Source organism: Cydia amplana, chromosome 1 (genome assembly GCF_948474715.1).
Source record: "Cydia amplana chromosome 1, ilCydAmpl1.1, whole genome shotgun sequence".
NCBI lineage: Eukaryota > Metazoa > Arthropoda > Insecta > Lepidoptera > Tortricidae > Cydia > Cydia amplana.
Window position 1 is genome coordinate 17717899 of NC_086069.1, and position 18129 is coordinate 17736027.

At 39.0% G+C, this 18129-nt stretch overlaps 1 protein-coding gene across 1 annotated transcript in view; it reads right to left on the reverse strand.

Moving 5' to 3' along the window:
• LOC134649505 (cadherin-23) overlaps window positions 1-18129 on the reverse strand; it is a 53550-nt gene that overhangs the window by 20814 nt on the left and 14607 nt on the right. The window contains exons 2-16 of the mRNA XM_063504264.1: window positions 12111-12441; window positions 10622-10773; window positions 10224-10442; window positions 9145-9436; window positions 8264-8436; window positions 7157-7354; window positions 6678-6871; window positions 6247-6447; window positions 4805-5082; window positions 3436-3593; window positions 2744-2899; window positions 2046-2225; window positions 1762-1896; window positions 1315-1499; window positions 599-855 (exon numbers count right to left, since the gene is read on the reverse strand). Coding sequence (XP_063360334.1) covers window positions 599-855; window positions 1315-1499; window positions 1762-1896; window positions 2046-2225; window positions 2744-2899; window positions 3436-3593; window positions 4805-5082; window positions 6247-6447; window positions 6678-6871; window positions 7157-7354; window positions 8264-8436; window positions 9145-9436; window positions 10224-10442; window positions 10622-10773; window positions 12111-12267 — 2935 coding nt within the window. The 5' untranslated portion in view covers window positions 12268-12441. The remainder of the gene's footprint in view (window positions 1-598; window positions 856-1314; window positions 1500-1761; window positions 1897-2045; window positions 2226-2743; window positions 2900-3435; window positions 3594-4804; window positions 5083-6246; window positions 6448-6677; window positions 6872-7156; window positions 7355-8263; window positions 8437-9144; window positions 9437-10223; window positions 10443-10621; window positions 10774-12110; window positions 12442-18129) is intronic.

Below are 18129 nucleotides of genomic sequence, written 5' to 3' on the forward strand. Positions count from 1 at the left end.
TCGTCAGCGACATCGATGGTGAGCGTAGCTGACGCGATTCGGCCCTTTCCCCCTACCAGATCTTTTAGATAAGACGTTTAAAATAAGCTACTTAGTTCAAGAAATTACCTTCAACGTAGTAAGTCATAGTGCGATTCTTATCCGCATCATCAGCGGTCACGGTCACGATATTGGCCCCGTTCTTAGAGTTCTCGGCTACGGAGGTCCGGTAGTAGGGCCTCCTGAACTTGGGGTTGTTGTCGTTTTCGTCGGCGACATCGATGGTGAGCGTAGCTGATGCGATTCGCCCCTTTCCCCCTACCAGATCTTTTAGATACGACGTTTAAAATAAGCTACTTAGTTCAAGCAATTACCTTCAATGTAGTAAGTCATCGTGCGATTCTTATCCGCATCATCAGCGGTCACGGTCACGATATTGGCCCCGTTCTTAGAGTTCTCAGCCACGGAGGTCCGGTAGTAGGGCCTCCTGAACTTGGGGTTGTTGTCGTTTTCGTCGGCGACTATAATGGTGAGCGTAGCTGACGCGATTCGGCCCTTTCCCCCTACCAGATCTTTTAGATAAGACGTTTAAAATAAGCTACTTAGTTCAAGAAATTACCTTCAACGTAGTAAGTCATAGTGCGATTCTTATCCGCATCATCAGCGGTCACGGTCACGATATTGGCCCCGTTCTTAGAGTTCTCAGCTACGGAGGTCCGGTAGTAGGGCCTCCTGAACTTGGGGTTGTTGTCGTTTTCGTCGGCGACTATAATGGTGAGCGTGGCCGACGCGGTCTGCTGAGGCCCCGCTACTGCTGCCATGTCTTCTACTGTTATTACTAGCTTTATGGTTTCTACTTTTTCTCTGTCTAGTAACCTGTGAAAGGAACGTTTCTTAAAATGCACCTAATTTACATAACCACCTGAGGGCCAAATTTAAAAATTTGCCAGCTCTGTAAAGTTGGCAAAGGGTCAAAAGTTTACTGGGGTCTATGTATTACATGTAGGACGCGGGTCGTCAGGAGGATAAAACCATATAGAGTGAGACCTCACACAGTTTCCATATAAGTTCAGTTGTAGCTGCGATGCTCAATGTTATATTAACCTATCTTATTTACCCGTAGGTTTAGAAATAACACACTTAGTTCATGGTATCGATACAGATATCGGATCGTATGGAGAGATCACTTACCTACCCAACGAAACGTCATGTATGAAATTGTTCGTAATGAAATTAGAATTTTTATCTACACACTTCTTTACGTGGGAGTAAATTCATTCAAAATTCGTGGGTACCACTCGTCTCATCTACAAGAGTATAATGAATTTCACATACCTGACAACCCTGAGCGTCCCGTCGACAGCGTTCAAGTCCCAGAGCGCGATGTAGTCGTACTCCGTGAGCGGCACCAGCACGCCGTCCTCGTCCCGCGCGATACTGGCGTCCTTGTCTATTGCGAAACGTAGGACTGGCTGCGAGTCCGGGTCTTGGGCTTGTGCGCGGTACACTAGGGTTCCCACCTGTTACAATTTATTGTTACTCTTTATTTCATCTAGTGTTTTATCCCTAGTCGCCGACCGAACCATTTAAGGACTAGAAAGTTATTCTTTTAAAGCAACGAATACTCTTAATGCATCTAGTAGCTAATATATTCTTTAATTTTAACAAAATATTTGAAATTAAATATATTTAACCAACAACATAACTTACTGTGAATCGGATACAACAATTTATTTATTTATTATTAAGCCTACCGCTTTTAAAATATGTATATTTAAACACCTGCGTGTTTTCTTTGACGCTGATTGTGCCCGGCTCGACGAATACGGGCGGTTTGTTGTTGACGTCCACTATGGTGATGTTCACAAGTACCGCCGCGCTTAGTTGCTGATCACCAATACCGCCGTCCAGCGCCACCTAGTATGGAGAAATTTGACATCTATTATAACGTATTCTAAGGTTTTAATTTTAAATAGTTTAGATATTGGCGACAGATGCGTGAGGCGATGACTAACTATGGAAGATTACACTTTATTACTATCAACATAGTGTCGAAATCGACTTACAATAGTAAGCGTGTACCGGTTGCTCTTCGGGTTGGTCTTGTCGGGGTCGAGCGACGAGCCGTTGGCGACGGACACGACGCCCGAGCGGGAGTCGATGACGAATTTGTCGCTCGCGCCGCGCTGTATGCGGTACACCACGCGGTTGTTAGGGGACGAACCGTCGCCGTCGCGGGCTTTCACCTGACATATTGAACACATAAGTTATCATCTTCGAAACCCAGCTAAGGCCAAAGGCCGAGTTCCGCGTAGGGCCGAAGGCCTGGAGAGTCCCTCACGAGTCCCCAAGCACGCGAAGCCGAAAGCCGAGCTGCGGGAATGAAGTGCTTGCATGCGGATCTTTTCTTTCTAGCAAAATTACAACTTCATTTATTTTTCCTATAGGTAACACGGTAAGACTTGCATCAATAATTATAAACGTCAGTCAGGAGTGAACTATGCGGACAATACAATTTAGTTAATGTTTTAACGGTGACAGAAGGTTTGGTGCAACCGACCCTAAGAAGTTATTCGACATTAAACGATATGTTAACATTGACTGTTCTAGTATAATTATAAAGTGATTTAAGCATGAATTTACGACATATGAAATATAAGTACTTACTTCAACCACAGTTGCTTTTAAAAAAGCTAATTCAATAGGTAACTTATTTAGGCAACTAAGCAGTATGGTAAACAATGAATAAAACCTTGTTGCATACCTCTAATACACTAGTGCCGCCGGGCATGTCTTCTGGTATTGAGCGCTTGTACATCATCTGCTGGAACAAGGGCGCATGGTCATTGACGTCCTGTACGTATATCGTGACCGGTACAGTCGAGGACAGCGGTGGCACTCCGAAATCGCGCGCTCGGACCTGGAACACGCATATTCAATGGTAGGAAATACATATATGTAAAAGGGTATCTCTTCGTGTATTGTCACGAAAATGTTTTTTCGTAAATAATAAATACAATCTTCCTATATCCTTTGCTGATAAAAACATCAGGGTGTTTAACAGAAAGTAATCGAAGTTGCTGTCACAACCAAGTATTAGGTACCATGTCATTTATTAAATGCAAACCATACTATTACAAGATGTTAACAACCATGTATAAAAATAAAGTGCAAAATGCCCTCTCCTAGGGTCCATATTGCACTGCTGCTGCTGGTTATTAAAACAAGAATAAGTTTATAGCCTAAAAAATTCGAAGCTCGAATTGATTCGAAATAATCTGGTTTTGATTGTCAAAACTTGACGTATAACAACTAACCGTCCGGCGCCATCTAGTTCGGCTGAGTGAGGCACGATTTTTTTCTTAGACTATACATCTCTTCTGCAATCAATGACTCTTTGGTAAAATACTTTAAGTAGTATCAGTATCAGGCGTTTTATAAGATATAAAAGCTTACAGTAAGATGTATCGGGCGTATGTGAGTGTTGTCTCCCGGGATCTGCTCGAAGTCGAGCCCGCCCACGGGCGTGACGATGCCCAAGTTAGGGTCGATGGAGAAATTGTTCTTGTACTCGCCACCCACTATCGAGTACTCTATGTGACTGTTCTTAGTACCTGCAGAATAAAACAATATTGGATTGGATTTTACAAAAAACTTCATGTCTACAACTTTAAGTTTTATCACATTATTTATATCATCTGTTAGCTGTCAGTAGTGTCAGTTGATTAACTTATTCTTATTACCAAAAATAAAACTATGAGTTACCAGTCACTGCTTTCGACTGCTTCGAGCACTTATTAAGGAAGAGATGTACATAATACAGACCTAAATATTATAAATTTGTACCTGATGCATTTCAGTTTCACATACCGCCCTACATTTAAAACAATTTTTAAGCGAGCAAAATAGTCAAGGGCGTCAGGGCTCATATGAATCAGTTCTAACCCATTTTTAATCCAGTATGCATTTTGAGGTAATGTTCTATTGTTATAACTTAAACAATCAACATGTGTTGCTTTGCCGGAAGCGGCATCACTAAGCGTCCATTAATACGCTATCATAATAAAAATCCTTATTTTTATATGGCTTATGGCCTTCCATAAGTGCATAACCGACGCCGGCGTCATCTTTTCCGGCAGAGCGTCACATATTTACAATACAAAATCATTACCTATTCGGTAATGAAGTCGAAGTGTGTCACAGATTGTCAGTGGCATTGAATTTTCGAGATAAAATCAGAGAAACCCATTACAAAACGCTACAATTACGTACGCTACATACTCGTGTCAGCATCACATTCTCTCTCGTTCACTTGCCTGATTGTGATTATAATAGAAATTTAACCTTGACTTAATTAAATGAATTTTAAAGAGCTGATCATTTGTTAACATTTAGTTAGATTACTGATGTTTACATTTTAATTCGTAATATAGTTTTGACCGATAGGATTGTAAGGTTGTAAGTTGTAATTTCCGCTCTGATGGATTACAACCAATGCTATTGGTTGATTCCTCACATCTCCACCCCGCTTCAGTGGACATGCAGCCTAAAAGCAGTGTTTTTAAAGTCTACTATGTTGACTATGACTTGGATGATGTTACGGTTTCCTTTACAAAGTTCTTAAAATGAGAGATAATTAGTACTTATAGTGATATTCCTAGCTTTCAAAAACATTAGATTTTTCAAATCGTAATTTATAGCTTCATAAAATATTTATTAGCCAAGAACATGCGTGCGTTGTCGTTAACACTTTTATGCTGACAATGGTGTTTAATTTTCGTAGCGCAACTCGGCCATGAGAAACGAACCCATAACACAAACTTACCATTCAAATCAATATCTCTGGCTTCCAGCACCAACGGATTCTCAAACTGTCGCTCGTTCTCAAGCAGCCTGGCCTCATACTTATTAGCCAGGAACATAGGCGCGTTGTCATTGACATCCTCTATATGGACTATGAGTTGTGCAGTGTTCCGGTTGCCCTTGCCTAGGTCGTCGCGAGCCTCGACGGTGAGGTAGTGCCGCGAGACGAGCTCGCGGTCGAAGCTGTCGCCACCGGCTTGCTTCACGGTTATCACGCCAGATATTGGATTGAGGCTTAATCTGAAATTATTATAAGGCCCACTTGCATCATTCCACTAACCCGGGGTTAACCGGTTAAACCTGGAGTTATCATGGTTTCCAGTACAATTTCACACTTGGTTAACGGTTTAACCCCGGGTTAGTGGGCTGGTGCAAGTGGCCCTTAGTGTTTTCTATGTCGCAGGATAAAAACAAGCAACAACGGTGGCACTCCGGGAGTGCCGATAGAAGTGAAAACTCACCTCACTATGTTACCGACGCCCGGTAACACGACACATACGTTTAGCGGAGGTATTCTATTTATTTATTATATATTATTATCATTCTCAAATAAGATCACACTTTTTCATTGACATGTTTATTTACATACTGCCATACTGCCAAATTATTTGAACATAGGTAAAGAGTCTTGAAAAGGAGTCCGCAAGATAAATGTCAAATAACATTGAGTTTTTCTTTATTGATTTAAATGCTATTTAAATTATGAGTGGCCACCTTACGGCCCTTACGGTCACGTGATCGCCTTACGCCCCTTACGTCACGTGCGCCTTACGCTGTCTCGAGTTTATCATTTTTTCCCCAACTCAAAAAGTGCCCAGCGCCCGCCGCTAAAGAAGTTTTCACTTCAAAAAAACAATATTTTGCGAATACACGATGGTCAATATAAGTGTAATACGATAGGTATTGTTGCAAAGAAAAGTTACGGCTACTACTTTTTACACACCATGAACCAAATTGTCGTGCCGTGTAGACCCACAATATGCGCCCGCAGAATGTAGGTCTGCGGCCGATAAATGCAAGCTGCGAATCGTCCACAGTTCACAGCAATAAGTACAGACTATAGAGCGACCGGCACAATGCTTGGTCGGCATCAACCATTATATAAACCATTGACGTATAATATCTAAGGACGGGCTAATGGGGCACTAAACATCTTACTAGTTCAGCGGTGCTACCCACGAATTCCAGCCAATCGTACAGTCTAACGCGACTAGTTGCGACCAATAGCGCGCGTAATGCGAACTCGTCAACCAATCGCGCGCGTGATGCGAACTCATCAACCAATCGCGTTGTAGCAATTTCACACCGCTGTACTAACCCCTGTCATGCCTCATTATTATTGCCCGTAAAGCCAGTCCCTAGATATCTATGTCAATGATATAAACGGTACTTGTAAGTACTAACAAACTCGCGATACTGCCTCCAAGCCCGGTGTACCGAATGCCCCTGGTGCCGTAGTTATCAGAGTCCTGGTCTAGTGCGCGCACCCACGCCACGGTGGTGCCCGCACCGCAGTTCTCGGGGATCGACACCGTGTATAATGATTCGGTGAACTCGGGGAAGTTATCGTTCTCGTCCTTTATGTGAACCGTTATAGGAACCACGCTGAAATAAACATACTTAGGTAAAGGTATTACAATTTATCTTGCATATTATTGCTGTCCCGCTCGCACAGTGGTATGACCACCGCGGCATTATCGGCGTGACAGCAATATAATTATGCAGGTGCGATAGACATAGGAAATGGCGCGTCAATATACGAAATTCTTAATGTTCAGTGTCCTTACTTTAGAGAATACATAAGATTAGAATACAATCCGTTATAACATAGGTACCTGATTTTAGGATTGTTAGAAACAATCTCTTTGGCTATAAGGCTGAAGTTCATCACTGTGACTTTCTCATAGTCTAAGGAAGATGGATCATTCACTCGAATCAGGAAGGAGGCCTCGTTGATTCCTTTGAACGGCGTGACGTCGAACACACCATTATCACCTTGCAAGAATAGCTCGAAAGTGCCGTTTTTACCCTGGAAACATTGTAAATTACAAATACCTGAATTTTTTCTGAATATTTGATCTTGTTCTAAAAAAAATGTTTGTTTGATAATCATTTTCTCAACCAGATCAAAAAACATTTTGAGTCATATTTCACTGCTGGAAATAGTAGCTCTTCTTATTGTAAAAGCTACATCTTATTTTGAGTTATAGGCCCGTTGGAAACTTCAAATATCCTTAGGTACCTTTAGGAACCTTTGAACTTGTTCGCCTATAAACTATACTAGCTTTAAGTTAAGTATGTATATTGTAACAACCTGATCATAATCAAAGACTTCAGGCACGGCATCCTGCAGGAAGGTGATGGGCGTGTTCTGCTGTGCGTTCTCCAGCACTTCCCCCACATACTTGTCGCTGCGGAACCGCGGCGTCTCGTCGTTCACGTCGGTGATGATGACCGTGACCTCGGTCGTGGCGCTTGGCATGGGCGATACCATACGGGATTCTTCCGTAGCCTGTTGGAAGAAAAATTGTATTCTAAATGTACTTCTAAAACAACAGCACCCCTAGCACATGATTGGCGCGACAGTATATCGCGGCGAGATAGACTACCCGTCTTTTTCTAATTATGTTAATAAAAGAGGGACGGGTAGTCTATCTCGCCGCGAGATACTGTTGCGCCAAACATGTGCTAGCCTGGCAGACAGTGGACATCGGTGTAATACATAATCATTTTATAGCTTGCTGCTGGATGCTACTACATTATAGTTTATCAGTAGTCACAAATCAAGACTACAGCATTTCATGTGCCATTTTTTTGTAGTTTAATAACTTTTCAAAAATAATCAATGTTTTGTATAAACAGAATTAAAAATAAAATAAAAATCATTTATTTCGGACCACAAAAATCCATAATAGGTTAGTCAAACATGTACACGCAGGAACTTGTAATTTAGACTATGTTAGTACTTATTAGATACCTACCTACCTACTACATTTCATAGGGAGCTAAGGAATGGTGCAGGTTCAACCAGTGCTGCATATAGCTACTATCGAGCCTACCCGCTATCACACTCAGGATACTGTTGCTACTGTCAAGCACTCTGCGACGCGTCACGGCGGCACGCTTTTTATTAAAATACACACATGAGAAATAAAACTAAAAAGCATGATCAATACTCAGAAAATCAAGAAAATATAAATAATTGACACTATTGTTCAACGGTTGGCAACCTTTTAGCAGCCTAGGGCCACATAGTAGTTAACGAAGTTGACGCGGGCCGCACTTTGTTAATATTTAACACTTTATCAGACATTGTCGTTTGTCAATATTACATACAAAATAGACAGGGAGGTTCGCGGGCCACAAGTGACAGGTTCACTAGCCGCGGGTTGCCGACCGCTGCTATAGTTGAATAAATTACCAATATCTCGAGTATGTAGGCTCCATTGCTGTTTCTTGGGTCTTCTCTGTCAAGCTGGCTGACTGTGTATACAATGCCGGAGCTACTGTCAATATCAAAGTGTTCCTCGCCACCTGATATGATGCTGTACGAGATGCGGTTGTTGATGCCTCGGTCCCCATCAATGGCAAGCACTAGAAAAAATATAGTAATGTTCAATGTTGATGTTATTAATGACACTTTGGAAATATTTAAGTACGTATATTTGGTTCCCTTGGAGGGTACCAAAATTAGACCAATACCCTCCAAGCAAAAGTAAATCTAAGAACCAAATAAAAATATGAAGAATAATCAACAATCAACAAAAACTTGGAGGAGGCCTCTACCCGATAAGGGACCACAAATTAAAAGAATAATCTTTAAGTAATTTGAAAGAAAATGTATAAATTTGTGGAAATAAAAGGCTATATAAAAAAAAAATGGTTCCCTGCGATACAGGCAAAGCCTAGTGACCCCTGACATAAACTGTAACCTGTGTTCTTGAAAATAGATACATTTTTACTATACTTTATATTTGAATATTGCAGGATATCTAAGACCTCGCTACTATAAATTCACTGATACATAAGCGTTTTAGTAACTCTTTCATCTGAACAAAATAATGTTATAAAAATATAAGCTAAACTGTAAACGTAATATACCTATTTATGATTTTTAATATAACCAGTTCTTGATTATAGCAAAAAGATTGTTAAAGGGAAAACAACATTATTTAATTATAATTAACTTTTACTTTTCCACTGTAGGTACTGCTTTTTTTCCTTCTGCCCAAATCACTGTCTTCTACAGACTTCAAAGTGATAATCAATACTCAATTTAAAACAGTAAAAAATCCTGTAAACCTTGTAAAACCGAAGTTCCGACATCGGCATCTTCGCTAATCCTAGTCACAGGGCTGACCACCACGAACTCCGGCGGCTGATCTTCCACGTCCTGCACCTTCACGAGGATCGCCGCCGTGCCAGTGTTCACTCGGCCCTGGTTGGCCCGGTCGATAGCCAGCACCCGCAGTTGGTATAGAGACTTGCGCTCGTAGTCCAGTTGCATGGTCAAACGAATAACGCCTTTGCCATTCACAGTTTGGATAGCGAAATTGTCAACGTCGCCGTCTACTTCTTGCAAATGGTATAGCACCTGAAATTATCCCAGTACCATTGATGAACTACAGTAAAATATTTCTGTTTAGCCCATGTTTGTAGATAGTTTAAATGTCAAGCATAAAGTGAAATTAGTGAAATAAGAACATTAAGAACCAAAACAAATACAACATAACTGCAGCTGTCGGGACTGTCAACTGTCAACATGACATTGACATTGACAAGTAGGCTTTTTTTTTTACAATAATTATGACGTGGATACAGGTTTAATTAAGCGAAACCTTATTTCCATGTCAAGTTATTCCATTCGAAAATGCTAGAAAAAGGCTAGAAATGATTTTTAATCTATCGAGTGAAGCAAATTAAAGTATAGATGGTCAAACCAATTTGTCAGTAAATAGGAACAAAAAAACTATACTCATCCTTTTCTTTTGGGTGATAGTACTAGTGTAAGACAAAGATAGTATGACTCTCTCTGTCCATGTTTGAAGTAAGACAGTCCTTTGACACACTATAGATACCATTTCCGCTAATATTCCACGTCAGAGTCGTCAGCTCTACGTCAAGTATGGCGCGGCCATGTCCTGCCACCCAACTGCCACCTCACGAAGACGACTATAAGTAGGTATTTCGGAACCCTAACATATTTCCCATAAAGGTCACAATCCCTTGACTACCTGTTTCCACTTCTTTAGCTTCTTAGCAGCTTTTAGAAAACTCTCCGTAACATGCACGCACCTACATCTGTTCATTACGTTTGTTATGCGTTATATTTTGGACTGTACTGTAGGTATCAACCTACAGTCCAGTAAGTATCAACTTACTTGACCATAAGCTCCTTCATCGAGGTCCGTTGCTTCAACTGTTGTGAGTATACCAGGAGAAGCATCTTCTTTAACTGTGATAGCAGAGGGATACGGTTTAAAGATCGGTTCGTTGTCGTTGACGTCCTCGACTAACAGCAAAAAGCTTTGCGTTATGAAGTTTCCTTCCCCTAAATGGCCATCCGTAAGCGTTAACACAAATGAATATTCATCACGTATCTAAAAAAATAAAAACATGGTTAATAGCCATCTACTTCAGCTGTCAACTCAAATGCACGATTTTTGCATTTCTTCTACCATCAATTAAAGTTACGTTAGTAGGTAATGTTCTATCATTTATTTTGTTGGAATACTTATTTATCTAGTTAAAAGTAATAAAACGAAAAACCAATACAAACCTCTCTATCTAATTCCTTAACTAAATATATATTAGCTTCGTTGGTTGTAATGGCCTCTATTCTTAAAATATTACTACCAAGTTGATCTCTTATTCCAAATTTTAAATCATCTCCGTCAGGGTCAATGCCCCTGAGACGGTATATTAAACTTCCTGTAATTAGAATAATAATGGTTAATACAAACACATTATAGTATCTGCTTAAATGGTGGTAAGTACCGCAAGAGAGTACTATTATAATAATAATAAAATATTAAATTTTACTTGATAATGGTAGTCTAAAATGTGTAGATTTACTAAAGTTTCATAATAATTATATAGGTACCCACATATTTAAAGTGGTTAGATTCACAAGTGTAAAGAGTAGAATATACCTAAAGCTAATCAGCAATCGTAGTAAAGCTAGTGCCTACGCCAATTCTTGGGATTAGGTGTCAAGCGGACCCCAGGCTCCGAGGTTTTTAGACAAACAGGGTTTGTTTGTCTATTAAATAGATAGATTGTGTAAGTATGTTTAATAATTACAAGTAGTTTCGTCTTTAAGCTACTTAAGTAGGTCCCTAAGTCAGCAAGGCATTATAGGACCGGATCAACACTATGGTTTCATGCTTGATGACTAATAACTAGCGTTCAATAATCCGCAGCGAGGGTGCAGGGTTTCCCTCTGTTAGGCCGCTGTTGTCCTTAACACCGTTGTACATTGCCCCCTATGTATGCAATATCCGGGTGTCTATCCGTGCCAACAAACTGCATAAACTTCTTGGAAGCAATCAAAAGTTTGCAATGCCTGTGGTATGTGCATTACTTAAGGGAAAATTTGACTAGATCGTAATACGAAAATCTACCTACTTACCTGATAGAAATTTACCTGAAATCCTAAACATATCTATTAAGACTACCTACACTAAAAGTACATTAGGTTTTCTTGTTTTTATGCCTTCTATTTATTTTGTTTAATTAGTTTTAACGTAAGTAGTTATTATGGAAAAAAGAAGATAATATGTAGGTATATAATAGTTATTTACGATACAAGTGCGGAAAAGAGGAAATTCGAAACGAGTGGCGATAAATTAAAACACGACCGAATACGGTAGTGCAGCTGCAGTTGGAAATGGACTACAGTACATATGGCCCTTTAAACTTTTGACATCGCACGAAAAGTGCTATTTTACGCACTAGTGTGGGAAAATAGGAACATAATGTACTGTAAAATTTATTTACAGTACATATGGGGCTACTTTTCCGCACTAGTGCGTAAAATAGCACTTTTCGTGCGTATGTCGAAACTTTAAAGTGCCATATGTACTGTAAAACGTTGTTCGATACACGTGCGAATAGGTAATTCGCAACTCGTGTCGATTTAAAACACTCCCTTCGGTCGTGTTTTAATTTATCGCCGCTCGTTTCGAATTTCCTCTTTTTCGCACTTGTATCGAAAATAACTATTTTATATAATGACTATGTAATGATTACATGTCAATTCCACTTACCTACAGGAGTATCAGCGCCCTCCTTGAGCCTCACCACAATTTCCGACTGGCCCTCTATGAGAAACCTCGGAGGTCGGTTGGCTGAGACCCCAAGGACCAGTGAGAGCCAAACCGCAATAATGCATTTTAACCTGACTCTGTTTGAGTAATCCCGCATTATAGAATTTTTCGACGATCATCTGACTGATTGGACCCTTATTCTTATATTAATTAGGTGCATTTTTTTATTGTTTTCCTCGGTGTACCGTGGGAAGACGCGTGACCGCGATAGAAAGTGTTTGTCACCTCGCGCCGTTGGACGATTTTATCAGCTTTGCGTGCCGATGGTTACCTGCCAAAGACAAAATTGCTTTAGTTAGTAATTACATTTAAAAAGTTACAGTAAGCTGCAGAGTTAAGTTAACAAACAAATTTATATGCAGGGCGATCACTGCTATTATGTACCTACCTAGGTGTGGTTACAACTACCTGAATAAAGCTATACCTACTACTGTGATAACAAGTTGGTTGCGCATAACGGCACCTGGTAGGCCTACAAACACAATATTTTGTTTGCATGTATTTTTTACCACTGAATTAATCTTAATGTTACTGCTGAGAGTGCTGAGACCCTGGGTTCTCATCATGTGGGTTATCTAGCGAGAACTAGCGCGTGTCAGTGTTCTCTAAGCAGCCGCGTCTCATTGTTTTGTAAGATTAGCACGTTGCAATAGTATTCAAGTATTCCAACACCTTTAATATTTCGTTAGGCACCTATGTATTTACTAAAAGAAATAAGGGACATCATGTCAGAGAGATACCTATATGTACAAAGAAACTAGCCTTTTTATCAGGAGACAAATCACTTTTCTTGTGTTTGACTTTCCTCATAGTCGAAATGAAAAGTAGAAAGTTTAACTCGGGTAAAAGTACCTAAACCATCTCACCCTTGAAGTATTGGGGCTCCCCCTTGGTTAACAATCTATGTACCTACTATTACTCGTAAGTCCAATGAAGCGAGTCATATAATATTGATCGAACTTCGCTTGCGAAGCTCGTTTGATCATATAATATAGGTAGTCTCTTTAGGTCGCTACTATGGAGGGACAGAATGAACTGATACATAATATATATACATTAAAATTTATACATTTATTGACGTACAATACATATATTTATACATTTATTGACATGGAAAAAATTATAGAAAAAAGGAATATTAAACTTAGTCAAGTGTAGTTTCTACGTATATACTCAACATATACCTATAATGAATGACTCACGCTAGACCGGGCCAGGTTCGGACCGGAGCTTCATGGGAGCTTCCAGCGCTTCGTTTTCTATGGAAAGCATCACCTGATCACGGATCGGACGTCATAGAAAATGACATGTCGTACGCCTCGGCCCGGGCCCGGCCCGGTCTAGCGTGAGTCATCATTAAGTCTAACCACGATATTTTGAACGTTCGCAAAAAAAAGAAATGAAATATTACCTACCTATGTTCAAATTTATAGTTAGAAAGAATCCATCGAACTGTTCATGAATTCATCATTAGATACGGGTCAGACACCTGTTACAGTTAGCCACTGTTAAATGTCAAGCTAGTTTCATAAGCAATCGTAGTGTAATAGTGTTTTAAGCAAAAAGAAAAAGTGCGCGAATCCGGAAACCGATTCGAATCGAAACGTTAAAAATAGATATTGGTATTGCACAAGAAAAAAGTAAAGTTATCTTTCACTTTAAGCTATACCTAGGTATTTTAATTTAATGTTGTTTTACTTGATATGTTTTTTAACAGAGCAGTTAGATATTAGAATTTAATTATTTTAGCAAGTGCACACCTTGCACACCAAGGTAATAATGTTGTAATTTTATTACCCAGAATTGGAAAAATCTCATATTGCATGTGTGAATTTTTCGTTTCGTATATTTTATATTTGAGTTATATTTTCAAAGTTTTCCTAATACAACGCAGCTACGCGATTATCGCAAGTTCGCGCGAATTTTAAATAGTTAGTGGCGCGAGTTAGTGGGATAGGTAGTTACTAGTACTAAGGCCCCTGTACACAATGGGCCAGCGCCGGCCAGTCCAAGGGACGTAGCCATGCGGTAGAATGAGATAGCAATATCACTTGCTCCCTCTAACCCATAAATGCGTCCCCCAGAATGGCCCACGTCGGCCCATTGTGTACAGGACCCTTAAGAAGTTGGTGAACGCGATTTGGCTACGAGCAAGCTATTTATGAGCATAAAAGACATCTCGGGATAACCATCCGCACTAGTTTGCATCAAAATGTACTATTACAGTACATATGGGGCTACTTTTCCGCACTAGTGCGTAAAATAGCACTTTTCGTGCGTATGTCGAAACTTTAAAGTGCCATATGTACTGTAAAACGTTGTTCGATACACGTGGGAATAGGTAATTCGCAACTCGTGTCGAGTCGATTTAAAACACTCCCTTCGGTCGTGTTTTAATTTATCGCCACTCGTTTCGAATTTCCTCTTTTTCGCACTTGTATCGAAAATAACTATTTTTAAACAGCGCTGTCAAGTCATACTACTTAATTCTGGATAGGTACGGTACGTAAAGTCCGTCAACCAAATCTTGTCAGTAGTAAAAGGCGGCAAATTTGAAAAATCGCGGGTTAGCAACACTGTGTTCAAATAATTCCAAAACGCGTGTCATCTGTGTTTAATCTGTGGAATGTGGATCGTGAATGACACTAGGAATGTAGTTAACGTCAGTAAAGATGCAGGCGATTTCTATATTTTGCCCCCGACAACATACTATTGCGTAAAGTTGACTTTCGATTACACAAACTACGTCACCAGATGTCACTATAAAATTCATATAATTTTAGTGGCATTAATATTAAAATAAAAATAAGTACGAATTAATATTTTTAATTATTATAATTTTCAATTAATTTTGCGAAAAAATAAGAGTTTTGTTAAAATGTGATTTAATTATGCTGGCAACACTTGCATAACCGCCAAGACCATAGAGGTACAATCATAATTATATAGATGAAATGGGCGAGGAGCCAGTTGACCGAACGAGATGCACTTATAGAACTTTTAGTATGGAGTAGCAGAGAAAGCGCTTTTGAAATAACCCGACCAAATTACGTAGGTTATGTTTGGTAGGTTGTCAGGAACGTCAAAAAGTGTTTTTAATTTGGTCGCATCACGTATGTTCTGTCCCTCACGGGCGCACGCGTATAGCTCATCTAAGTATATAATACTAGGTATATGGCCAAGACATGCAATTTTTTAGCTGTCACTGGAAGAGCGTAAATTAAAAATATTTTAGTGATGGTTGAGCCATTTTCTTCGTTATGGTTTGGTTATGGTGCTGGAGGAAATTAGATTATAGCCCGAATGAAAACACATGCATGCCCTGCCCTGCCATGCCCTGTTGTGAAAACCTCCAGAAAGTGCGTTGAGTTCTGTGTTATTTTGTGCAATATGGACGCTATTTTAGAGTAAATTTATTTCGTGATAGGTATCTAATAAGTACCTACTTTTGATAAGGCACGCCACTATCGATAAATCTGCTACAATGCCTAGACTATGTGCTTGTATTGTGCGTAGTAAATTATTCATATTTTCTTATTAACATGTATTTTCTTGTGTGTGAATGCTTTTTCACCACACTCGCTTTCTTTTCTATTGTTTACCTAAAATTGTACTTTCCTAGCGATAATGTGATGTAAAACATGTATGCAATAAACATATTGAATTTAATATTCTGTTTTTTTCTTTATTCCATTATTGATAACATTAACCTTTTCCACATAATGTTAGGTCTACTTGGGCGGTTTACAAGTACATTTTTTGTTTGATTTCTTGTAAATAATTAAAGGTTTTTGTTACAAGAAACCAAACAAAAAATGGACTTGTAAACCGCCCGAGTAGACCTAATATTATGTGGAACGAAAGTACACGTATGGATGCATATGTAGTTGTGCACGCACACAAACATACTTAGTATCGGCGGAGAATCAGAGATGGCTCTTTCAAATGAGTTTCCATAAAATGCTTCAAGAGGGCTCTCTTTACCTATATACTTACTTTACTCTTTGATGACAGCCGTCACCTTATTTGTTTTCATTTGGTTTTCATTCTGAATCGTTTCTGTTTCAAGAGATATTTCTGCTGTCACCATTAAATACCAATACATTAAATAAGAATAAGCAAAGCTAAGGGGCCTACAATGTACAATCATGCTCGTTGATGGTAAACATTACTAAAAATTGAGGTTATGACAAGTATTGGAAGAACTCTTTCGAACTTTTAAGATTATGTTCAGTTTTTTTGTTTTAGGGTTAAAAGGCATAAATAAAATTAAAACGTATGCCTAAATCTATCCAACAAGACCATAAATTGTGTCCAGGGAAACCGTCCATAGGCCCATATGTCTAATATTTTCAGCAATCAGTTGTGACTATTTACAAAGGTAAACCTTTTAAACAGTATTAAGAGCCTTGATTATATCGCCGTTCTTTCGCAATATCTACCTAATCCAATTCCATACATGTTTGTTGCAGGATTAAATCTTGCCCAATATAAGGCGTTCGTAGTAGGTAGTATCTTTTCAGACAATACTTACCTATGGCGGTTTATGTACGTGTTAGGGCTTCCAATACCGGGATCCCGGTATTTCGGGATCCCGGGATCCCGTCTTTTTAAACGCATTTTTCAATACCGGTATTTTTAAAGGCAATACCGGGATCCCGGTATTTTAAAAATGAGGGAAATGCGCAGTATAAACCCTTTAAACCCATTATATTCGGCTGTATCAAAAAGCTTACTAAACGCCAGACGCATCTAGAGTTAGACCAAGAAAAGTCTGCAACGATTTTGATAGCACGCGCAGTGCAAGTGTTATATTAAACGTCAAACTTCTATGAAATTATGACGTACACATAACACTTGCACTGTATACTGCGTAATTGCGTATGCTATCAAAATCGTTGCAGACTTTACTTGGTCTAACTCTAACTGGTCTCTAGCCCGCATTTTATTATTGAAACAAGATCGTTGCCTAATGCGTCATATAAATATTTGGTGGTTGGTGGTGGATGAATCCCGAAGTTATGTGAGTGATGAATATGATGATAGTGATATTAACATGAACATAATTAGTTGTTATAATTTTATCAAAAAATAAAACGAAAGAGCAAGGATAACTGTAATAATGGAAAACCAATTTTGACGGAAACTTGAAAAAATGTTGTCTGGTTGGTTAAGTTGGACTACAAATGTAACTGGTGAGGTGAAGTCAACAAATTGGATAAAATTATTGCCAACCTTGAGTGTGAAATAAAATTATTGCAGATGGCGGCATTGATTGTTTATTGTTGTTATAGCTTTTAGGACATATCTGGTATTCCAGTGAGCCTTTTTAATTCCCCTTTTTAATAAAACTGTATATTTTTAAGCGATTCATATCCAATACCGGGATCCCGGGATCCCGGTATTGATGAAGACAGTTTCGGTATTAATACCGGTATTGTGAGAAGTCCGGTATTTGGAAGCCCTAGTACGTGTACAACGCAACCAAGTCGAAAAGTGACCCTTATCTTATTTACCTTTAAATTAAATAAACACCCAAAATATTAGTTGTTTTATTTTTAATATGTATATTGTAAAATATATACCAATCAAAAAAAATTACACAGGTATGTCATATTCATCCAGAACAGTACACTAATTTACATTAACAAGTGGCATATTATATTGTAAATAACAAATATATGCACTATCTAATTATCTGCATTTTGATATGATTTTATTTTAGTAAACTTAGAAGACATAGATAGGGAACAAAGAGAATATAAGCACTACGATAGGGAGTTGTTTTTGATATCTTCAAATTTGTTCATCATTTTGATTAACATTGTTTTAACATCGCTTTTAAATTGTCCGTCCATGTTTCAATTTTTTTCAATAAACCGCGAGTGACAATTTGAATTGACGTACGCAGGGCGCGCTCAGCGGAAAAAAAACTGTTGGTTCGATGTACATTGCTGCT